The sequence below is a fragment of the Polyodon spathula genome, chromosome 19, assembly GCF_017654505.1.
Source record: "Polyodon spathula isolate WHYD16114869_AA chromosome 19, ASM1765450v1, whole genome shotgun sequence".
Lineage (NCBI taxonomy): Eukaryota > Metazoa > Chordata > Actinopteri > Acipenseriformes > Polyodontidae > Polyodon > Polyodon spathula.
This window is the reverse complement of record NC_054552.1, coordinates 6,384,068-6,409,412: the sequence shown is the minus strand read 5'-3', so window position 1 is coordinate 6,409,412 and position 25,345 is coordinate 6,384,068. Positions and strand designations below refer to the sequence as shown.

At 37.5% G+C, this 25,345-nt stretch overlaps 1 protein-coding gene across 2 annotated transcripts; it reads left to right on the top strand.

Moving 5' to 3' along the window:
• The first annotated feature begins 364 nt into the window (after positions 1 to 364).
• Positions 365 to 24,611, top strand: swap70b (switching B cell complex subunit SWAP70b). 2 transcript variants are annotated; one of them, XM_041218554.1, is made up of 12 exons: positions 365 to 516; positions 5,781 to 5,921; positions 9,224 to 9,397; positions 10,766 to 10,993; positions 12,842 to 12,988; positions 13,384 to 13,492; positions 14,160 to 14,341; positions 16,481 to 16,588; positions 18,368 to 18,534; positions 19,812 to 20,010; positions 22,911 to 23,007; positions 23,424 to 24,611. In XM_041218554.1, exons 1-12 carry the CDS (start codon positions 421 to 423, stop codon positions 23,534 to 23,536), a joined length of 1,761 nt encoding a protein of 586 aa, XP_041074488.1. In that variant the 5' UTR covers positions 365 to 420; the 3' UTR covers positions 23,537 to 24,611. The 2 variants fall into 2 exon arrangements, with proteins under 2 accessions (XP_041074488.1, XP_041074489.1); XM_041218555.1 differs by lacking the exon at positions 5,781 to 5,921.
• Positions 24,612 to 25,345: the final 734 nt, after the last annotated feature.

Sequence of the window (25,345 nt, the reverse complement as noted above, 5' to 3'; positions counted from 1 at the left end):
AGTCAAATCTAGACTTTAAATTGTAGTCCCTACAAATTATTTCCAAATTGAGGTAAACAATGTATTTAATTACATGTATATATTTTTTTAAATTCACAGATGTCGATCTTGGTTTACCTAATGTTACTTTACTACACGATTCAAAACCTGTACAGATAACTAAAATATCGTATTTTGTTTATTAATTTGGTAAAAGGCAGAAAAAAAAAACAAAAAAAAAACTGCATGACTACCTGAACTGTAACAGAAACGGTTCGTCCTGCACAGTCCAAAACCAATGCTGCTTTGTCTACTATGTGATTGGCTGACTCACAGTGTCGGTCACATGACTAGGTCCCATTTATCTAAATAAAACAGAAACTTTTTTCAGGCAGGCAGAAGGAGAACTGTGTAAAATTACAGTTAAGGAAACGCCGCAAAATGGGACTAAGGGAAGACCTTTTAAAGTCTATCTGGCACGCTTTTACAGCCTTGGATGTCGACAAAAGTGGAAAAGTATCAAAGTCACAATTAAAAGTAAGTTGACTTTTTTTTATTTTTTACATTTTTTTTTGCCACATCAACCAAAGCTTTGTGTCAGGAAATGAGAGCTAAACCAAGTCTGTGACTAACTGTGACTTCATCGCTTCTTGCTACCGAGTGTTGCGGGTTTATAATAAATCTTTTTTTTTGTTTACGTTTCATCAACTTATATGATTGATTTGTATAAGGCTGCTCCAATAACCAATTCATGTTTTGTAATACAGTAATACCATGCCCGCACAATTTAGCTGAAATATATATATAGACAAACACACACAGTTGTAGTCAAGTTTACATACCCCATGGAAATATATAATTTCTAGAAATTTCTCGAAAACAAAAAAAAAAAAAAAAAAACTTTTATAGCAAACGTTTTGCTTTTGTGGATGAGGAAAAAGTTACAAGAAATAGATTAAATAGACAATTATTTATTAAAGTATTTTTTTTTTTTTTTTTTGCAAAACACCAGATATTCTGTTTCAAAAGTATTCATACAATAACAAGGAAATTAATAGTTGAGGCGCCTTTAACAATAATGACCCCTTTTAAACAATTAGGATATTTGTCAATGAGCTTTTGGCATGATTCTACCAATTTTTGACCATTCTTCAATGCAAAATTGTTCCAGTTCATTCAAATTCAGAGGACTTCTCTTGTGCACAGTGTTCTTCAGTTTGTACCAGAGATTCACAATTGGATTCCAGAACCTTGATTTTTGTTCTTCTTTAACCTTTTTGAAGTAGATTTTGATGTGTGCTTTGGATTGTGTTGTGTTGGAATGTCCATTTGTGCTATAAACCAAGTTTTGTAGTGGAGGGTTTCAGGTGATTGGCCAATATCTTTTGGTATGCTATGGAATCCATTTTGCCATTTATTGGAACTCAATTTCCTGTGCCATTAGAGAAAAAAAAAACAGCACCATGAAGGATATTACCACCTCCAAGCTTGACAGTAGGTATAGTGTTCTTTTGCCTCACCAGACTTTCTCCAAAGGTCACATGCAGCCAATTCACTTTCAATATCTTTGGCAGTCAATCTTGGATTGTTATTAACCTTCCTTACAATTCTTCTACTGGTGAAAGAACCTTCTTTCTTCCAGACCAAGGGAGCGTTGTGACAGCACCATGAGTCTTGTACTTCTTCATAACAGAAATAATAGTTGAAATTGGGATACTCAAATGCTTGGACATCTTGTGTCCTTCTCCATCTTTATGACAATATACATTCTGCCTAGGTTCTTCAGATAGATCTTTACTTTTTCTCATATTGACTTATTGGTAATGACAGCAATCATCCTATGCCTAACCCTTGTATAATCTCTAAGAATGTTCACCTATAATCCTGCATTTTCTAGAATTAGGTTCTGCATTATAATTTTGAAATTTCTAGCACCTTGTAGACAATACTATCATAGCATCAAAGTGATGAACACTTTGGAATTAGTATTTTTGGAGTTTTGCAATCTATTTCTTGTAACTTTTGCTACCAAAGATTTTTCCTAAAATTTTTTGGTGTCGAGAAATTTCTAGAAATTCTAAATTTCAATTGGGGTATATAAACTCTTGACTACAATTGTATATTTATAGAAACTACTGGAATATGAGAAAGAGACGTGCTGTCCACTATTTGTTTGGAACTGGACCTGCTACTTAGTTACTCTCTTAGTCTTGAGTAGATGCTCAGTGGTAAAGTTTGGCTTGGTGACTTGATGCGGCATACCAATGTACCAGACAAGTCTGTAAAATACTGACTGCTTTAATCAATGTACCAGACAAGTCTGTAAAATACTGACCACTTTAATCAATGTACACTTATGAAAGGTGTTATTGTCGTTAGATAAAAACATTGTTTTCTGTTTTCAGAGATTAATGTCTAATGTTACTTGGGTATATGGGTTTTAGTTTAGTATTCTGAGAGTGGACTCAAATATATCTGTTGTACAATACTCTATGTTCGATATTTTAATTTAGCTTGTTTGTGCACGGTACTGGTTACATTGTTTCAATTGTTTCAACTTTCCTTTTCCATTGATTTCATTAAGCCGGTTGTAGGACTCTCTGGTTTGAGTGATGCAGCTGCTGCAAATTCTTATCCAGACATTATGCAGATCCTAAAGAAACCAGAGATGTAGAAAGCTGTGTCTTTGCATCCCTCTGTAGTGTAAGACTCTTCCAGGGTAGTTCAATATAATAGTCTTCAAAATGGCATACCTTTAACAATCATTTTGCATACTATTAGGAATCCTGTGAATTCAAATAAACGTGTTTCTCACAATGTAAAGAATTAAGGGCTACATTGGGAAATCTTACCTTGCAATGCTTGTCATAAAGACTGAGTTAAAGAATATGAGAATCCTATATTTTAATTTTAACAGGTTTATATCTTTATGAGCAACGTGTTTCATCTTGTAGCTCTGGTTGCATGGGAATTAGAATCACATAATCCATGTGACTAGGTAAACACAAAGATTGCTTCCAGTTGCTGTGTCCCCTATGAGTATAAATAAGTGTAAGTGTGTGAATATATATAATATATAATTTCAAAATTAAAATGCATATTTCAAAGTTTGGTTTTATTCTTAAACGTACATCCAAGTTAGCATTTAATAAGTGAATCATATTGCGACACAAGAAAACATAACATAGATAATTCGCTTGACCAAAGGCAGCTATTCATTATCAGCAGCTAGTCAGTCACATGGTTTGGGGTGAAGACACTGTGCTGATGTTCAGTTTTGTCTTCCTGTTTCCCAAAGGAAAAGTATTGAGATAAAATAACAATGGTATTGAACTAAAATGGCACATGATAAATGTCTTTTGACTTGTGCAAAGTTTGATACAACTGATACAACAATGTTTCAAATCTAGGAATAAACAACTAATAAAAAGTAGTACTATGCACTGGGGAAAATTAAATAGATTGATGAATAGTTTACTGCAATGTGGGGTTATACGCCAGCATATTCGTTATAATTACTGTAGCTCTGAGGTGGTTATGGGTTATAATACACAGATATTTAAACCATGGGTTGAAGCAGTGATTTCAAGTAGAAAGTGATCAAGTTGTGGAAGCATCTGTACCGATGCAACAGATTTATTACAGCTTTAGTAACTCGTAAAAAAACCAATACACTAGAAAGGTCAAGCTCTACTTCTGATCAGTTTTTCTCGAGGGCTAATATACATGCCAGTCAACATGGTGTGCACAGTCAGGCAGCGTCAGGAGTGATGCTGTAGCAAACCGGTTTCAAAAAAACCACCTTCTTCTTCTTTCTTCTTTCTTCTTTCTTCTTTCTTCTTCCTGATAAACATCAATGAGGCATTCTGCTGTATTTAAAAATATGTGTAACCACAAAGTAACAGTTAATCTTCTACTGTTTATGAACATGTGCTACACTGGGAGAGGAACTGTTTAATTGTAAAGTGAACTAGTCCTGAGTTCCTCTTAGAAGTCAGTGAATAGGATATATCCTTTTTGTTGGTGTGCTGATGAATAGATTGTTTAGTTCTGCAGTGTACAGCCCTTTCAAGCATGTCCTTTTTTATGTTCCTGGTTGTCGCACAGGTAAAGATGCAAGGTTGCCAGCAGTCAAACTCCCACCATAGGCTGACCCCTTATGGTTTGCCTGCTGATACATTTATAAAACAAAGAACAAATCATTTTCTCTTAAACTTAGTTCTGTTGATTTTTAATAAACACTTACAGGTAGATGTCTGTCTGGTAAGTTGTAAGTAAAATAATAATAAAAAAAAAATTAGTGTAACTGTACAGCTGATATGTAAACAAAAACAGTGGGTTCTATTTTAATGATCATAATTTTTTTTTTTTTTTTTAAAGATCCTCATTTGATTGTGCTTTGTTGTATGAAGTGTGTCAATAAGTCAGCCCCCATGGAAATCCATGCTGTAAAAGCGTAGCAGCATTTAGATCAATTATGTAAAAAAAAAAAAAAATGATAATAATTCTGTGAATACCTTCATATTACAAAAGAGCCTGTGGTAACTGGCCATATTGTTTGTAAGGTTTCTCATACAGAAAGTCCATTATATCTTGTAATAACAATTGCAATACTGTGTAGTACAGGACTTTGTAATTGGGAATGTCAAATACATTATGCATCACATTTATTATATTTTATTGCTTTATTAGTTGTTAATTGAACAAGTCAATTTCACAGTTCCCCTGGTCCAGATTAGCTCTGATTGGAGGTTTCACTCTGTAATGGCATGCTGGCCAGGATTTCTCATGTTCTTCTAAGATTCTTCTTTTTGGCAGTGTATTCCATTAAGAGCTGACAAAGATGTAATTAAAGTTAGCCGCCTTTTGTATTTTCTTTGTAAATGTTTCAGTAGCTGTTCATGTTTTCTAAGAAAGAAAACTAAAAGAACCGGGTGTGAATTTATGTAGTTGCATTCCTGGGAGGCTGGCACCAGTCTGGACCCCAGTCTACTGTGGGTGCTTTGTCTTGATAAGAGGGAGAAACATACAGTCAAGGCTGTTTTTTTTTTTTTTTGTTTTTTTTTTTTAATCATTTTCTCCCACACAGTTCTGGGCAGCCCGCATGTGTCCGGCTAGACTACAGGGGTTGCTGGTGTGCGGTGATCCGAGGACACCCTGGCCGACCTAAGTGTGTGTGTGTGTGTGTATGTGTATGTATGTATGTATGTATGTATGTGTGTGTGTGTGTGTGTGTATGTATATATATATATATATATATATATATATATATATATATATATATATATATGTATGTATATATGTATGTATATAGATATATATATATATATATATATATATATATATATATATATATATATATATATATATATATATATATATATATATATATATATATATATATAGGGTTATATATATATATATATATATATATATATATATATATATATATATATATATATATATATATATATATATATATATATATATATATATATATATATATATATATATATATGTATGTGTATGTATATATACACACACACACACACACACACACTTCTCAGAGGACAGATAATTTCCTACAGGTCAGGTGTGATCTATTTTTGCTGTAGACCAGTGGCAATCACAGATTCTTAATACATCAATTACCTGACTATAGGTGGGTAAATATAAAGAGGACGGTCACGTTAAACAGAGCCCTTTTAATTAAACCTAAAGAGAACACTACTTACAGCTTTGAGGTGTGTGTATGAAACCAGCTACCCGACATGTTTTGTAATTGTATTTTTGTGTGGCAGGTTCTGTCTCACAATCTGTGCACTGTGTTGAATGTCCCTCATGACCCTGTTGCTCTGGAAGAACACTTCAAAGACGACGATGAGGGCCCAGTCTCCAATCAAGGATACATGCCCTATCTCAATAAGTTTATACTGGATAAGGTACCGTACCTTGGCTTTCCCCTCCAACTCGGGGACACTTTTCAATGTCTGCTGCTGTTTCTCGAAATGTAGCACTTACAGTCCTTAAAGACCTTGGAGTTCTACAAAGAATTCAATAAAATGCACTCCACAAAGCTTCAAAGCCATCCCTTGTCCTTATTCAGATATAGACAGCTAATTTGTTATGCAGTGAAAACCATACCCTTGCAGTATAAATGAACACTTGCTTTTAGTATCTGCCTTCCCCATACATATTGTACACTACTTTATATGATGCCATTAACTGTTAGCTCAAGCTTCTAATTGACAGATGCATTTTCATAATACTAATATATGTATATAAACTAGTGTAGTAAGAGATTAAGTTGAAGTGACTTTGTATAATCTGATATTAAATGAACATTGTGCTTCCCTTCAGTTACCACATCTCACTTAGAGGCCTTTGTGCTGGTGAAAGCAGGTGTATTTTTTATACATACTCAGCTGATGATATTAAAATTGCTCTATTGTACTTTGAGTTAATAATTTGAGAGTCAGAGAGTAACACGTTTACCAGTTCCTCTGTGATACTAATGGGTGTTTTTGAAATGTTATGCATGAGTTCTTAGTGTTTCCCAGGCAGTGTGTTGCGAAAGAATAAGGAAGTGTTTAAAGGGTGGAGTTCGAGATCAGTGTGTCCTGCTGTTTTGCTGTTTAACCCCTTTGCAACCATAATAAATAGAACACTAGTGGGCATATTTGAAAACATATACTCTAGCCTTTTTAATTAACTTCATATTTTTTAAAGGAGAGCATTCTGTGCCAGTGTTACAAAACTGAGAAACTGAAGACACTCTCAATTATAATACTTATTTTTCTTGGTTCAAGTTTTATATTTACACAAGCTTTTCTTCTTTCAGAATATAGGAGTTAATTAAAGACTGGATTAAACCCCTTGAAAACATGCCCCTCTTGTTTTGGGCCACTGTACAACATGACAACCTGTTGTGCATTGTTAGAATACAGTCTCTGTCAAAGCAAGTGAATCGCATAGGATCTAAGAGCATTCATTGATACAATCTAAGTCTAATTACAATTAAAATGCCTAAACACATTTGCATACTGTACATGCTTTTTGAAAGTTCACAATGATCTACCGCAGTACCACTTCCTGTTGTCTTGTGTGTTTTAACCCTCGCGACAGATGGCACTAGTGGTTTGATACAGTGTGAGTTTTGATCAGTTGCTTTATTTCGTTTAGAAGAAAACACAATTATAATATTACACAGCATATAGTAATGTAGCAGGAATCTAAGAACTACTGATAAGAAAAAGCAAAAGCAGACGACCAACACATAAATCCAAAAACAAAAAAATCAGGTGACCTGTGAATTAATCCAAATAGGTAATTGGAGATAGGGAGCCACACAATTGCACCAGGAAAAAAAAACAACAAAAAAAACAGATTTAATTTTAAATATCGAAGCTGATTGTCTGCCAGTGCTGGGGGGACAACACTGGGGGAGGGAAGCCACCTATACATTATATTTTTCAAATAACATTGTGTTGTCCCCCACACTTGAAGCTCTGCATAATCTAACCACAGAGTAACCGTGTGGGTTACTCTGACATGCCCCCCTTCATTTAAATCATAAAGCTTACATGTACAATAAAATTATGGAGTTTTATTTTTGTTGTGGAAAGGAAATGAAGCAGGGAGTGGTACCAAAGACAGAGCTTAGTAAGCAGCCCCTGTCAGTTTAAAGACCATTGTCTCTAAAAAAAGAAAACCGTCAAACAATATACTTTAAAAGAGCCGTTAAAAAAAAAAAAAAATGTAAAAAGTCAAACTGCCCACAATTCTTCTCTTGATTTGACTTGTTGAGAACAGTCCGTCCTCTGTTCCAGCACCAGCAGCATCATCTCTTTATTTTCATGGAATGCCAACACTCCGATGTTGACTTTGGTACACAATGCCTTCACTGCAGTCGGATTGGTAAAGCTTCAGTTTGACAGCACTTCTCAGTTAAAGGCTCATCTCACTGTAGATTGTCTTGTGGGTAATTCCCCCAGAAGTACATCCCAGGTTTAATACATCTGTCTATTCTGTACATTGTGTTCAATACAAAAAAGCTGGGTGACATTGTCACCCACCACAAACATTTAGCATGTTGGGATTTGGCAAGTCATACGGTAACTTTTCTTTCTATGCTACTTTTTAGGTTTTAAAAAGTCCTGCTTCTTGAGCTGGCCGCTTGATACAGTTTCATGTATAAACCTCATTACTCTTGTGAATGCAAATGAGTATTTATTTAGAGGAGAAAAGATCTACTTGGCCTTTAACAAGGCGGTCGTTGTTCAGGCACAGAAAGAAAGAGAGTGACAGCATGCTTGTGGGGGAGGGGAGCTTAGAGTCTGTGGGTAGCAGGACTCTGAAAATGAATGCTTACAAGATATTGGATTGTTATTTCACAAGAGCGGTGTTTTACTTTTAACTGTTGAAATTAAATAGTGTTGAGCTTCATTACCCATGCTTATGAGGTAAGATTTTACTGTTACCAAGGAAGAACTTCTAAAGTACAGATGTGTGCTCTTCAGATTAAAAAAAGTCTAGTCCCATTAATATCTAAATATATAGTATCAGAATTCCTTGTTTTTATTGGACCTATAAATGTCCAACACAGAACTGTCAAGGCCATATCGATCCCTTGAATGATAGCAACATAATAATAATTATCAGATAAGGGCTATCCCATTACCCTTCCAGAAGGCAAAATCACTGGGAGACCTGAACATCTCAGCATCAATGGCTGTTTGATCACTGTGTCAAAAGAAATTTGGGCATGTTCCCGATGTGAAGCTAATCGCCAGGTCTTTTGCAGTATACTGGGCAGGGGATCCTTGGTGAACAGCTAACATCAATGGCAATTAGTAGTTTTCTGCTTGCACAGGACAGTTCCTTAACTTGGATCTAACTGAAGGCAATCTTAAACTAATGAAGTTGTTTTTTTGGAATTTTTACACAATTTTCTATGTCACAGTTTTCATACTCCTGCAGGGGTGGATACAAGAGTCCTATTGCACATCAGTTTCACCCGTTCCAGGTTTTACTGTGAGCTTGATTAGCCACAGTGATTAGGTAACAAGCTCGGGTGTGTTTTATCAAACTCATTGTAAAACCAGGAATGGATCAAACTGCTATGCAATGGGAGTCTGATTGCCACCCTTGTCCTCGTACTACTTTTTTTATTTTTACAGTTTGTTTACTTTATCAGTAGTCCGTATTTATTCTCCTTTCTTTGTTCTTCCCAACCATCTCTTAGGTCCAAGACAACTTTAATGGGTTGGATTTCAACAGGATGTGCTGGACACTCTGTGCTAGAAAAAACCTGACAAAAAACACTCTGTTGATCAGTGATGATGATGCCTTCAAAATCTGGTGCATCTTCAACTTCCTCACAGAGGACAAATACCCGCTAACACTAGTAACAGAAGAGGTAAGCTTTTTCACTACTTTTTTACATTTTTATTAAAAAATTGCTCCAACTATCATCCATTTTCTACAGAACAATCCAATTTAGATACTGATGTTTTTTGCGATCTATTTATTTTGCCAGTTATTTCATCATTTTATTGTGTGGTGACACACAGCCCTGATAGAGCACCTGTATTACTCCTTTCTGTGGTGAAGAGATTTATCGTCGCATCTCTTCGTTTTTCATTGTGTATTGTAACTACAGCACACTGATGATGGCACTAGCCGTAACGTTTGTCTGCCTGACTTACTTTCTAATAAGCAGTTCTTGTTTATTGCAGCTTGGTTTTTTTGTATTTTGGTTTTAATGAACGTTTTGTTTAATCATTTACAAACATTGGAAATGATTATTAGCTATGTAGTAGAACACAGATAAGAAGCTGTTCCTCTAGGTCGTTAACAGACTGAACGCTCTAGAACCTTTATGATGACAATTCCGTATACTGTATAAAGGATCAGATTATTTATCACACTTTCCTCGGTAGACTATCCCTGATGGAGTGGCACGTATGGTTTTGTATGATAACAGGCATGATTCACTAGGCCAAATGCATGCAGCACAGCCTTGACTGGCTAACAAAATTGGATTTTGGGTGTTTTGGGATCAAAGCATTTATTCAGCTAAATTTAGTCATATTTAAGAGTCTGTTCCCCAATAAAAGCCCCGTTTAGACAATGCTGGTTATTAGTAACCTGGTTCAAACTAAGGTGCAGCACCTTAGCACTGCATGGTATTACAGGGATGGAAATAAGACCCCTATTGCAATGCAATTTCACCCATTTCAGGTTTAAATACAAGCTTGACTAGTCACTTGATATTGAGCTCAGGTATGTCTTATTAGACTCTTGATAAAACCGGGAATGGATCAAACTGCTATGCAATGGGAGTTTTATTTTCATCACTGTTATATTCCCAGTGATTTACTGATAGTCAGTTAAAAGCTACAGAACTGTATCCAACGTGCTGTTTTGTGCAACAGTGCTTTTAAAATAGTAACTAAGTGCTTTCTTGCAAAATTATAATACACCTTGGAGTTGACCCTTAGTAATGTGTGGAAAATGTATCTCATATCTGTGGAAGTCATTTCAGTGTGTCTGTGTAAAGATCCACACAAAATAAATGTTTTTGTTGTACTGTGGTATGTAGCAGATTGAGTTTACTACACTCTTCAAAAATATTACACCAGTGTTGTATACGTCTTTACTTTGCAGTAGTTATTATACCAGATCTTTGACCAACGCCTTTACCTTTTACAATACAGAAGGCATCTTGAACGATATCTGTCTCTGATTAACATTGAGGTTGACACTTTTTTTCTCCTCCATCCAGATTGAGTACCTTCTAAGGAAGCTGACTGAGGCAATGGGAGGTAGTTGGATTGAGGAAAAATTTGAAGATTATAAGATCCAATTGAATGCTAAGCAGCAATGCCTTTCTGTTTGGGAAGTCATTGAACTGATCGGCACAGGGCACTTCAGCAAAGGAATGGATCGCCAAACGCTGTCTATGGGAATTAATGAGGTTTTTCAGGAGCTCATACTAGACGTGTTAAAACAGGTGAGTTTTCTTTCTTTTCTGTTGCCAATTACACATAAAATACTGAAAGTGGGATTCATCTGTGCCTTTTCGTAAAACCAATAGATACAGTAAATTATTTATTTTAAATGATCGGGTTTAAAACATGCAATTTGAGTTCCATATATTACAGAAGGAAATCATGGAATTGGTTTAAACCTGGGCTGTTGGTAACACACCTTGGTGATCCAGACTGATGGATTATTAAACCGGAAATAGGATTAGACAGTACCATACCCAGTAACGTTAATCTTGTTGTTTGTAGTGTTGATGACAACTCTTTTGCAGTATAAGGTCCAAAAAACCAGGATGTTCCTGGTTCAAGTCCCAGCTCGGCTACTGACTCGCCTCCTTGTGCTCCGTCATTCGGATGAGACGTTGTTGTAAGTGACTCTGCAGTTGATGCATAGTTCACGCACCCTAGTCTCTGCAAGTCGCCTTGGATAAAGGCGTCTGCTAAATAAACAAATAATGATAACAAGGCATTGCCACTATATGAGGAAAGGGGGTGCAGAGTGAGCTGCTTCTAATAACAAGACTGCACCCGCAATGTTAATCTGGGTGCTTGCTCGCTATTGCTGTTTTTAGTTTATTTTTAGTGCTATGTGCGTTCTTCGGGAGCTCCAGTAGGGGTATCTTGCTATAAGGGCATTTCATCTGAAGGACAAATACCAAAATGTGCTGGATGTCTGCTTAACATGGTTCTCATGTTTGCGTGTGCCTTCATTTTAAGTAAAGCTGACGTTGTTTTTATTGTCCCCAGAATGATTTTCAAATATTTTTGCTTCTACCCTTGTTATGGTAAATGTATTTTCAGCTCCTAGTCAGTAACATCATAGTGTAATTGTCCACAATGTGAATAGGAAACTCTTCATCCACAGACAGAAGGGTCTGTTGTACTGATCTAAGCAGCTTGTGAGTGAAGATATTTAACAGAGCAGAAGGGAGATGTTGTAATGGATGGTGGCTGTGAAGATATTTAACAGAGCAGAAGGGAGATGTTGTAATGGATGGTGGCTGTGAAGATATTTAACAGAGCAGAAGGGAGATGTTGTAATGGATGGTGGCTGTGAAGATATTTAACAGAGCAGAAGGGAGATGTTGTAATGGATGGTGGCTGCTGAACAGTGTTGAGGAATGCAACTCGGATACTGGCCTGTTTTAATTCAGTTGCTGAAATGGTAACTAGTTATTTGTTATCTGTTATTTTTACCTTTCACTAAAAATGGTGCAGATTGCTGTGCAGTCTACCATGGCTAGCATACCCTATATTGGACTTTACCAGATTAATCCTGATTTCCTGGAACTGACCCTATATTACAGATTGTTAACTCAATTTGGGTTGTGTATGTAATGCCTTAAAATAAAGCTAATTATATTTTTAAGTTGATTTTCATGTGTGTGTTTTTTTTAAATCCTATTTTCCTAAAAATATCCCTAAAAACACGGCGCAATAAACTCCTGAAGGAGTTCCTTTTAATTTCCCATTCTGAAAGGGCTGCAAAGGGAATCCCAGTATATTTAGGGGTTCCCTCGTGTGGGGGAGGTCCTTTCCTGGATTGTATAGATAATTAAATACAGTTCTTAAGGTTTTTGATTCAACTGCCCCAATGAAACCAGTGGTGGGAAACTTTTAAAATAACTTTCTTGGATGTTTATAGTTCAGGTGGTTGTAAAAATAATAGTCCATTACCTTATTTCTGTCACTCACAAAGTGGGGCTTTGTGAGTTGGCTGCCCGCAAAATACAACAAGATCACAATATAATAATGTTAACATGAAATGATCAGGTAGCATAAAGTAGTTTTATAACTTTTTTTTTTTTTCAAAGGGTTATATGATGAAAAAAGGCCACAAAAGGAAAAACTGGACCGAACGCTGGTTTGTGCTGAAGCCGAATGTTCTTTCATACTTTGTCAATGAGAATTTAACAGAGAAGAAAGGACATGTCGTGCTGGACAGTAGCTGCTGTGTGGAGGTATGAAGCTGGAACACAGGCCTGTTTAATTCAATGGATGAAATGCTAACGTAGTGTTCTGTGTAGTTCTTTGTTGCCTGTTCTATTTTCGTGGTGCAGATTGCACACAGTAAAAAGGCATTGATAAACAGGGCCATCTGTCTACCACAGGAACAGCTAGCATTTACCATTTCACCTCGCAATACTTCACAGTGTTTACCACTAAGTAAGGCGTGATATTCCTTATAAAATGTATATTTATAGAAAACAATATAGAAACAAAAGTTAATTTGTCATTTATTCCTGGGCGAGTCCCACCCTCAGCCCATCCATTTCCTTTGCCATTGTTCATATTTCATTGGCCCAGCAATAGGAAGCTGATTGTAAATAAATGCAAAATCCTGTTCTTGTTGCAGTCTTTACCAGACAAAGAGGGAAAGAAATGCCTTTTTCTAATAAAGTGCGCCGGTAAAAGTTTTGAGATCAGTGCCTCAGATAAAAAGAAGAAACAGGAATGGATTCAAGGTAGGTGTGATGGGTACAACAGTAAGACAAATTCAAGAGCAACCTTATTGCATATCTCAAGAATGAATGATTTAATATGAATAAGTAATGCAGTTAATGTTCTAATAATCTTGCAGGTTTCATGTGGTCTGTTACAGGGTTGTTTTTTTGGTCTGTGTTGGTATAATGGATTATGACTTGCTTGATGTTTCGATGATTTTGATGACCACATTGGTAATATTTGCTTAATTCTGTTACCATTATATTACTAGTAATCTAACCACATGTGAAATTATGCATGGCATTTTTTCAGTTAACAGATTTGGGAAGTATAAATGGTTCATTCCACATTCAGTGTGTTACATTAAGGACTGGAAGCCAACTCCTTATGTTCAACACATTTTTAAATATTCCTTTAGGAAGCTTTTGGCTATATAACTTAAATATATGCTAGACCAAGTTTTCAGCCTACATTGCAATGCAGAAGGGTGTGCTCCAAACTGGAACACATGTAACATGTAATACCTTACAAAGGGACTGTGAACTTTTATACACTTGGCACAGACTTTAGAGAAGAGAAAACGATGCAGTTTTAGTTGTGGCAGCCAACACTCCCAAGGTGAGAATGCTTTGAGCCATCACAATGAAGGTCACCTTGCCCAGGGTTCCTGTGTTTTTTTCCCCGAAGCTATTCAGACCGCTGTCAACCTGCTGAGACAGGGCCTCCCGGCTCCTCACAAGGAAGCGCGTCAAAAACGGAAAGAGCTGCGTCAGAAACTGCAGGCAGAGCAGGAGGCGCTGGAGCAGAGGATGAAGGAGCTGCAGACCGCCAACGAGAGCAAGCAGCGGGAGCTGGAGACCTTGAGGAGGGTAAAGACCACCTTTTAAGATACACTGTGAAACCTGTGTTTAAGGGAATACCTTTTCTAAAGGTGTACAGTAAGGTACATTCTCTTATTCAGTAGTAACAAGAACAAGTCCCTCAACTATTTTATTGTTTGAACCCTTTCAGTGCTGAATTATTTATATATATAATTACACACACTACCATAGACTGGGACCTGAGGTTCTAATGTAACTTTCAGTGGCATATTTCAACATATGGTGCTAAGATGGGGCAGGGCTTTGAGGTCCCACCAGGACTAGTGTGGATCCTGGAGTTTTACAGTACATCTAATTTTTAGAGACATCAACCAGTATCCTGTGTAAAATCAGAGAGAATAAGATTGTGTGCAGGTGCATTTTAAACATGAAGATGGGGTGACACTGTGGCAGATCTATCAACGCTGAAGCAGCTGTTTTGACTAAAGTAATGATTACCAAACACAAATATTTCCGGTCCCAAACTATTGTACACTGAAAAATGGTGTGCTTTTAAAAATAAAAAAACGGCATGCCTTTCCTTAAAACACGACCAGGAAGCTTCTTTGAGCATGCATTTAAACTTTCAGCTCAAATCGCAGAATAAATCTAATGAAACAGGTTAGATAGGAAAATATATATTCATGTTGTTTAGTATTTTTCTAAGTTAAATAAATAGAAGTATAAATAAATGCCACAGGCCATTTTGAATATCATTTTTTTAATATTATTTCAGCTATATTCTTCAAAACTGTGTGCTATAACTTGTAACGTATATAAAGTAACCCCACAGGTGACCTTACCAGTGAGGTATATTTTGTGGGTAAAATATAACTTTCTAGACAACCAGCCAGATTAAAACAAGTAAAGACTCCAACTGTAGTGTCATAGTAATTTAAAAATTTGATACAGATTCCTATTTTTATTGAGCAAATGTGTTTCAGACAAAATAAATACTCCCTTTCTGTGCTGCATGGTAAAGCGTACTGTAGTTTTACCTTTTAGAGCTCTGGGGAAAAAAACATAAATCTGCAAATATTCCAGTTTTTTGTAAAACTGGACATTTGGAACATGTCATGAATATCAAGAAAGAGTCATTAATCTGATGTTGTATACAATAACGTATTGATTGGAATGTCGGATCAAAGCAGACAATCAGAAGAGACATTTCACACTTGTCAAAGTCCTGTAACCCTAAAGCATGCACTCTTCTTGTACTCTCTACTGTACCAGTGAAAGAGTTTCTGTTACAGAAAGCAGGTGTTAGTTTTGTAAGATGCTGCATAGTGGTACGATTCACTGTTTTCCAATGCTTGTTGTACATGCTTTGCACGGGATGAATTCCAGATAAATAGCTGGAATTTCTCAAATTCTATGTACCTCTTTAACATTGTTACAATATAGTGTTCCTAAACACTTAGTTTTATGCATTTTCTTTTCTTTTCAATATGGCATTGATTCAGTGACATATCATCAACTTTTTTTATCAGTTTAATAAATGTCACATTTTCAAGATAGCTGCAGTGATGTAGCTATAGTTGTGTATTTCATCAAAAAAAGGGAAGTTGCTTGCCTCATTTGCATTTCTATCTACCCACATGTATAAAAAGATAAAACTGTTTGTGTAGCTTGAAGGTCATGCGTTTAAAAATAGCCATGGGATTTGTTGTAGCGTCACTCTGTTTAAGAAAATGAATCTTTCAGTACTGTACTAATCAAGCGTGCAACTGCCCTTTTAAGAACTAAACTTGTTAAACTGTTTAATTGGGATTTCATTTCAGGCTTTGGTTGTATTTGTCAATCCGTGTGAGTTGAGGTGGTGTCCGTTAACTTAATAAACATAAATGGTTTCTTGGTCCAAAACTATCTGCTAATCGCATTGGGTGCTGTTTGGATTACTACACCAATTAGTTGGCTTGATAACAGTACAACTGTATGTAAGATAGCAGGTTAGTCATCAGGACTAGATGAGATGACTCTAAAAGAAATGGTAAATCTTTACAAACTCTTTCAAAAACATGAGCAATAACAACTTCCCTTTTTCTTTTGTGGTGTAGAAAATTCTTAGTTTTGGAGGTGACTGTGTCAGTGGGAAGTAGCGTCAGGGTGGCCTTTTGTTTCATTCTGTGTTGCCTTTCTGCTTTGCAGAAACTGGAGGAAGATGCAGCCAATGCTGCAGAGGAAGAGAGGAGACGGCAGCAGACACAGACAGAGCTGCATGACCGCTACATGACTGACCTGGAGAGAGAGAAAATGGTACCTGAAATGCTACACAGCTTGCTTTTATCATTAAATGAGAAACCAATTATTTGCTAAATGCTTGCTTTAACATAAAGCTGTGTTAGGTGGGTATTCATATATCTCATGGTTCTGGGATTTCTTTAGGCTGTATGGAGGCAGTATAGAAAGGTGATACCCATTTTACTCATTCTGGGCAGTCATAAGCTACCGTAATAATCTTTATTTTATATAGCGCCTCTCATAGTGGACCACCATCACAAAACGCTTTACAAGATACGAGACTAGGGTGTGTGCATCAGCTGCAGAGTCACTTACAACAACGTGCCACCCCAAAGACGGAGCACAAGGAGGTTAAGTGACTTGCTCAGGGTCACACAATGAGTCAGTGGCTGAGCTGGGATTTGAACCGGTTGCCTCCTGGTTACATGCCTGTTTCTTTAACTACTGGACCACACGGTCACCATGAAAGGAAAATACATTTGTGCCTTGTCTGTTTTAATAGAACCGTTACACATTACTTTCCACCAAATGTTTTTCTTTTAAACCAAATATTAAAAAAACAAAACCACAGAAAAAAATAAGTTAAAAAGGAAGGAAATAGAGTTTTCCAATGTAAAATAATCATGTATAGTAGAATTGAAAACTCTTTAATCTTGACATGTATTTTTGATTTTACTGTAATAGGGGGCTCTCCACAATGGGTAAGGCTCTACTAAGCGTTATGTGCAGCAGTTGTTTCAGATTAGACCAGAGAGATACCTACGATAATTCTGTAAAGGAATAATTAACTTTTTTGCTAAGGGCACATTGTCTGCACACCAGTGCAAAATTCAACACACTTCTCTTAATATTCATTCAAGAGATTGCTTTCTTTTTCTTCATTAAACTTTGACCTTTCGAGTCAACATTGTACCTCCTTATCAGGCTAATGCAGTTTACGCACTGACTTCATAAGGCACTTAAAGTTACAACTTAAAAAATTGGCTTTATGGGGGCTCCCAATGGCGTATCCAGTAAAGGCGCTCCGCATGGAGTGCAGGATGCCCCCTACAGCCAAAAGGTTGCTGGTGTGGGTTCAGGTTATTGCACTGCCGGCTGTGAACAGACATTCCCAGGGGGCGGCGCATAATTGGACATGGGGAGGGCTTAGGTCAGCCAGGATGTCCTATGCTCACCACGCACCAGCGACCCCTGTAGACTGGCTGGGCGCTTTTGGGCCTGCCTGCAAGCGGCCCAGAGCTGCGTGGTCCTCCGACGCTGTAACTCTGAGGTAGCTGCATGGTGGGCGAGTGAAAAGAAGCTGACGGCACACATTTCGGAGGAACACGTGTTTGTCTTAGTCTCTCCTGAGTCAGCACAGGGGTTGCAGCGGTGAGCCAAGCTTAAAATTGGGTATTGGGAGAAAGTGGGGTAAAAAAAACAATCGCCAATTCCAAATGTAAAAACAACTTAAAAAAAAAAAAGTGACTGCAATAGTGCAAAAGTGTATTAAATCCAGAAGTTGTTTTGAGTGCATTCAGACACACTGCACTTTTTCATTATACAAAGAAGTCTGTAATGATGAGGAAAACTATGAGGAAATAACTTGGACTTAAAGTAGCCCATTGAGGATTACACTTTCGTGGCAGTTTATTTCTTTAAACTTACGCTGTCGATAAATAACAAATAGTTTTTAAAAGGCATGCAGAAGGACATTGGTGTTCAGAATTGGTTTATTTGTCAGTTGGGGGTGCAGCAGTGCAGGTTTCCACACGCGCTCCCCTGGTTTAATGAGCCGCTGCGCTGTGTTGTCAGGTGAGGCAGCAGATGGAGGAGGAGGTTGCTCAGAAGTCCTCCGAGTTGGAGCAGTACCTGCAGAGAGTGCGTGAGCTGGAAGACATGTACCACAGGCTGGAGGAGTCCCTGGAGGATGAGAGGCAGGCGCGGCAGGATGAGGAGACTGTCCGCAAGCTGCAGGCCAGGTGAGCCCAGTCAGGGGCCAGCACAGCATGAAACAGGACTCATCTCGGTTTATCAAGTTACCTCCTGATCGCAATAAGATTTTAGACATGGCTTCAAAACACTCAATAAATAAAGGTAAAACTACAAGGGACTAAGTCAAGTAAACATTTTTTGACGCGTCGAATTCAGTTGTGCCGTTTTATAGGAATACTGCTGTATTTATTTATAAGCTAGGGAATTATAAATAACCATTTGTGTGCTCAGTATTCAGTTTGCTGCTTCATTTGCATGTCAGTACATATCCTATGTTGAAAGAACATTATTAAAGCGATCCAGTATAAAGAGAGGAGATGTGACAGTTACACACTTGATTACCTTTTGTTCCGCTTCACTGTTTTTTTTTTTTTCTCAATTGCCAAAAAAAGAAGACGTTTGTTGTCGGGGAAATGTTTCAAAATGGGGTCCAGATTATTGCAAAGCATTACAATTCTGTAGTTCTGATAAGCAAAAGATGTGTGAATTTCAAATGCTTTCCATTTGTTTTCTGGACAAGCACAAGTAATCGCAGCTCAGTGGGTGAATTTCCCCAGGATCATGCCTGGCACTGCAAAGCCTGGTTCCTGTTTTTAGTCAGAAAATGTTTTTTCCAAGAACAACATGTGCCTCAAGGAAACCCTCTCTTCATACACCCCACAGCAGAGAGGGGAAGCTGTGGTGCTCTGGTGAAGCTACATGTTTGATTTGAAGAGTTTTGTTTTTTGCATTGACAAAAGCAGACCCATTATGATTTTAGATATTTTCAGCAGAATAAATAACCCTGCTAGCATTCATTATTGTATAGTTGTATATTGCATTAAAATGTAGCAGCTGTCCTTTTTTTACCAGGACTTGTGGGGTGGTCTTAGGGTGGTTTTAACACATTAGACTGTAATCTTACACACATTTTCTAATAGACTATAAGCAGCTGACACATGCCTGCAATTAAAATTGGGAGGTGCTGTTGATAGACAATTTCTAATAGCCCTGAAGCCACCGGCATGAACCTCCCGATTAGGTATTAACACACACCTTCCCATAGTTAGGAAAGTGCCATGAGAGTACATGCCATGCACGTGTCAATTATCTCGCAATATAGAGAAACAAGCACACAGGATTGTATCATTTCAGCTAGCTCTCCCTATATATTACTGGTTAAAATATACAGCCAGCTGAATTTTGATGTGTGGCTGTAGTCAACCGGTTTAATTGTCCACGTGATGCGGATCATTTCTTAGTGGTTTCTTTCTTTCTTTCGTAGGCTGCTGGAAGAAGAGGCGACTAAGCGAGCAGAGTTAGAGCTTTTACACTTGCAGCAGCAGAAAGCCATTTCTCGGACCGAAGCCGAGAAGCAAGAACTGGAGCAACAGCGCATTGTGAAGGAAGAGGCACTGCAGGCAGCCATGCTGCAACTGGAGCAACTTGAGAGCGAGCGCAAAGGAGCGCTGGAGCAGTACGAGGTGAGAGTGACATGCACGCACGCATGCAAGACGGACTTGTTAGTTTAGTTCAGTTTATTCACTTTGTGCCCGCATGGGTACATCTCAATAGTGCGAGCACTAATACAAAGCGAGACATTAATAGTCCATACTCTGTAAAGTGTAATAACAATACAACAATGAAATAATTCCCAACAATTACTATTTATACAAACATTATATATATATATATATATATATATATATATATATATATATATATTATATATAGATTTAAGGTGTGCTTAAGCAAGCAAGGTGACATGTTATCTATCTCTTCCAGTAAGAGTTTTGGTAATCCTAACTGTTGCACTACAGTACCCTTTATGATTGCGCAGCTGTTTTAACTGTTGCTCTTGTGAAAGGGGTTGTGCCCCCCTCCTCCCAGGGGGCTGTTAGCACAGTGCTGTGGAGTCACTCCTGTCGCCCCCCCCCCCCCCCCCCCCCCCCAAGGTGTAGTAAAAGACAAAACACAAGAGAGTATGGTGAGAATGCATACATAGTATTAGGTATGGGAAAAGCACTGTAAAATGTCCTACACAAGCTGTTATAAGAGTCAGTCTGCTATGGATTCCTGGGGTCAATAGGCTGGAAAGGGGTGGAGATGCAGTCACGCTGTGTTGAATGTTCCAGACACTTCAAACTCAGCTTCCATATCAACACGCCCTTAAAAGCAGCTTGCGGATTTTTAAACACCAAAGGTGTCCGAACTGGAGGCATTCTGGTGCTTTATAACAAAACAGATAAAATAACATTCACACAAGTTAAACAAACAAAAAAAGGTGAGCAACAGACTAGTAAATTACAGTGTGAAACCGCACACGTGTGTAGTTCCTGTACTCCACAGTTGTTTTCCTTATCCATTTTGCCAGTTCTGATGGCGTCTTGTTGTCTCTACGCCCTCCTTCTTCCTGTGCTCGCTCCTTCTCTTCCCTTGTCCCCCTGTGGTGGAAAGAGCTACCGGTAATCCTCAGGACTGTTCAGTTTTCTGCTGCTTTCTGCCGACTTCTCAAAACTCAGTTATTCAATCTTTATTTGTAAATTCCTATTTATGTATCTTTTGCATTTTTTCCTTTTTATATTTATTTTGTATATATGTGTTTGCATTTTTATTGCCTGTAATTTAGATACAGAAAATTTAACAAAATATAAAAGTAAGTTGCTTTGGATAAAGGCATCTACTAAATATACTACTACCACTACTAATAATCTATTTACGTCAGGTAAGGACAGAGGGCTAAATGTGTTGAAACAGCTCCACCTGCTGGTTATTTCTAGTATTAATAGACTTTGTAAATTTGAAAATGATTTTGCTTTGAGATTGAATAAAGCAGTATCCAGTGTGCCAAAGAATATAAATCATACTGACCTGGAATTGTAAACTGGTTAACTGTTTTAATAATAACATTAATTTATTGCTTTAAAAAAAAGGTTATGGTTTTGGTATGTACTGTGCCCTTTCCAGTATAAGAACGTAACGTTTACAAACGAGAGGAGGCCATTCGGCCCATTTTGCTCGTTTGGTTGTTAGTTGCTTATTGATCCCAGAATCTCATCAAGCAGCTTTTTGAAGGACCCCAGGGTGTCAGCTTCAACAACATTACTGGGGAGTTGGTTCCAGAACCTCGCAATTCTCTGTGTAAAAAAAGTGCCTTTGCTTGCCACTCTTCCTGTTTTTGTGTCATCTGCAAATTTAACGTGTTTGCTTACTATACCAGATTAACGTAGATTAGGAATTGCAGATGACCTAATACTGATCCCTGTGGTACTCCACTGGTTACCTTGCTCCATTCTGAGGTTTCTTCTCTAATCAGTACTCTGTTTTCTACATGTTAACCACTCCCTAATCCATGTGCATGCATTTCCTTGAATCCCTACTATGTTCAGTTGTTTTATGCAGGACTTTGCCAAAAGCTTTCTGGAAATCTAAATAAACCATGTCATATGCCAGTTATCCATTGTCAATGTTGCATCCTCAAAAAAATCAAGCAGGTTAGTTAGACATCCTCTCCCTATCCTAACTGGCTGTCTCCCAGGATTCTGTTACCATATAGGTACTTTTCCATTTTGGATCTTATTATAGTTTCCATAAGTTTACATATAATAGAAGTCAGGCTTATTGGTCTGTATTACCTGGTTCAGTTTTGTCTCCCTTTTTGTGGATCGGTATTATGTTTGCAATTCTCAGGCTATCGGTACAACCCGTGTCAAGAGAATGTTGCATGATCTTGGTTAGCGGTTTGTAAATAACTGCTGTCATTTCTTTGAGTACTATTGGGAGGATCTCATCCGGCCCAAGAGATTTGTTTATTTTAAGAGCTCCTAGTCCCTTTAACACTTCTGCCTCTGTTATGCTAAAGTTATTCTACATCGTTTTTTTTCTTCCAGATTTAACACCTGTGCTTCAAGACTTTTTATATATAATGCTACCCCTCCACCTCTTCTGTCCTGTTGTCTTTCCTATACAGTGTATACCCACTAATATTATATTCGTCTCCATCACTCTTGGATAACCAAGTTTCTGTAACACCTATCACATCGTAGTTACTTGTTAGTGCAGTAGCTTCAAGTTCTAACATTTTGTTTCTGAGACTAATAGCATTTAGATAAATACATTTAATGGCGGTCTTACCTGAGTTGTTACCCTTATTTTGATGTAGTCTCCATTCTGTTTTTTTGTTGATTTCTCAATGTGGTCCAATGTTGAAGGAAGGTGAACCAGGTAATATTAAGATTTAGTGTTGTACAACTTAATTGTTTTTAAACAAGGCTTGTGTACACCACGATTTCAGACATGCATTTAGAGGATACATTTATACAATAGCTAATGCTTGGATTTGTGTGTGTGTGTGTGTGTGTGTGTGTGTGTGTGTGTGTGACAGGAGGTTATGAAGAAGCTGGAGAATGCAGCTAACAAGACAAGAAGCTGGAAGGACAAAGTAGCTCAACATGAAGGGTTAATACGCTTGATTCAGCCAGGTAAGAAATGTATTAATACCAAATACAGTGTATGTATGTGTATGTCTCAGTGGTCTTGAACAGAATTTAAGGAAAAATGACTGTAATATAACCTGTTTCTGTATCTCATTAACATAGATACATTATAATTCAGGGTATTCTAATAACTCATGGTTAATTAATTGGGGAATAAAGTGTTTTGTGGCAGATTTAAAATAAAGTTTTGTATGCATTAAACTTCTATTTATTTATTTATTTATTTATTTATTTATTTAATAATCAAGTCAGGTATATGAAGTTTCATTTACATAAAGCCAGCCTTTAGAAAGTAGGGGGCTCCTAGACCAAATCATACAGTGTCATTTTTATTTTATTTATTTATTTATTTTTAATAACTTTCCTACTAAAAATGAATTGCGGTCACTTTTATTTTCCAGGTTCAAAAGGTCCACAATTGATCACTAACTGGGGAGCAGCAGCGTTTACTGAGGCAGAACTGAACCTGAGAGAGAAAAGCTGGCAGGAGAAAAAAAACAGTGCGACCCAGTAGTGGAGCTGGCTGACGTAACCAGCGCTTTGAGCATTCCAGAAGCGTTGCAGAGGTTCTAGAACAGCGGCCCTCAGTTTTGGCCACGGGCAAACTAGTATTTATCAGAAGGTTGAGGGCATTATCGTTAATCCAGACTGTGTAATAAAAAGGCATTGAAATATTGATTTATAAAATAGAACAAAAGCTGAGCACTACATTGTAATATGTTCAGTTCTCCATGCAGTACATTATTATTATTATTATTATTATTATTATTATTATTGCAGTATTTTAGATTATGCCACAGGAGTAATGTGAAGCAGCTTTGAGGGTCACTGTTCTAGAACCTTTACAGGATAAAGGTTTCAGCTCCCATTAAAGAAGATTTCACTGAGCACTAATAAGAGCATATGATGTAGATCGCTAATCCTGTTTCTTAGTAATTAAATACACCCACACATGCACCTAGCCTGTTACCTTTCTAGAAATTATGTTTCTTTCTGTACCTTTTTCAGAATGCTAGGATCTGTCAGTTTGTGTAATTGAAATTTTGTCCTTTTCATGTCTCGATTTCATCTAGAATATATATTTTGGTATCATTTGAAGATGAAGATAGATGTACAATTTAGATTTCTAAACATTGATGTTTTTTTTTTTTTTTTTTTTAATCCAGCAGTTGCTTGCTGACTGATTTTAGTGTTTTTAAACTCATATCTTCTGCAAAAGTATTGAAAGAAAAAGTTAAGTGTTTTAAGTGTAGGGATCCATTGAATGTCACTTACTTCAGGTAGTTTACAGATATCCTTAAGATTTAGTGTTGTACAACTTAATTGTTTTTAAACAAGGCTTGTGTTTGTGTAAGTTCCATGTCATTTCCTTTATATCATGTGTTACTAAGTAATAATTGTGAACAGGTAGAAAGACGCGACTTACATTTTCTAATATATTTAATGTTAACCAAAAAAACAATATAGACAGTTTATTACTGGAAGAAACATTTCTTGCTTACTTGTACCCTTGAAATCACAGTTAAGATTGAAAACAGATCATTTTTGGTAAAATTAAATCAATAAAATAAAGGTTTTTGGATTCAAAACCTATTACTAATTTCATATTTTACCTCCTCTCTTTCAAAGACTGATTTCTGTAGCTGTAATGTAGCGTGCACGGGGGAAGGCAGCAGTAGAGCCTATGTCTCTGTATGTGATTACATCACCTACCAGCCCTGCTGCTGCCTACCCCCGTGCACGCTACACGCTCCCCTGCCAGCCCCAAGAGCGCCCCGGACTTGCTCACCAGGCTACAGTCTGACGAGTGCGTGCCAGGGTACCTGCATCCCACTACTAACACCAATGTAGTGATCCCGGTTCCCACAGGCAGGCACATCACACAGGGCGAGGCAATCCACACACAGGAGGAGGGCGGGCGTGAACCCGGGACCTCTCACACTGGGCGAAAAATCCACCAGATGAAAGAGCAGAGGCAGATTAGAAAAAAAAAACTGTACATAAACTCGCCCTCGGTTCAGTGGTCAGTACAGCTAAGCTGGCACGGTGAACAGGGTTGAGAATATAGACTGATCCTTTCGGTGTGCCATGCGCCAAGTTATTGAGTTTCAAGTTTGCATTCGGTACATCGCTAAAGAGTACAGTTATCAGTCAGTGGTCTAGTTTCTCAGTGTACATTCATTTCACCAGGGTTGAGGCTAGTTCCTATAAGAGGAGAGCACCTAGGGGCGGGACGAGGGTGTGGTTTCAACCTAGAGGACTGCTGTGGTTGGATACATTTGCTCATATTTTGGAATCTCTTTAAAATCCTGGGCTTCTCGTT

Bases quoted from the DNA above. Each gene is read 5' to 3' on its own strand.
- swap70b (XM_041218554.1), top strand. From the start codon at position 421: ATGGGACTAAGGGAAGACCTTTTAAAGTCTATCTGGCACGCTTTTACA. The intron at 16,589-18,367 runs GTACCTGAAATG...CTGTGTTGTCAG, and splicing joins ACCTGGAGAGAGAGAAAATG to GTGAGGCAGCAGATGGAGGA. The intron at 23,008-23,423 runs GTAAGAAATGTA...TTTATTTTCCAG, and splicing joins AATACGCTTGATTCAGCCAG to GTTCAAAAGGTCCACAATTG.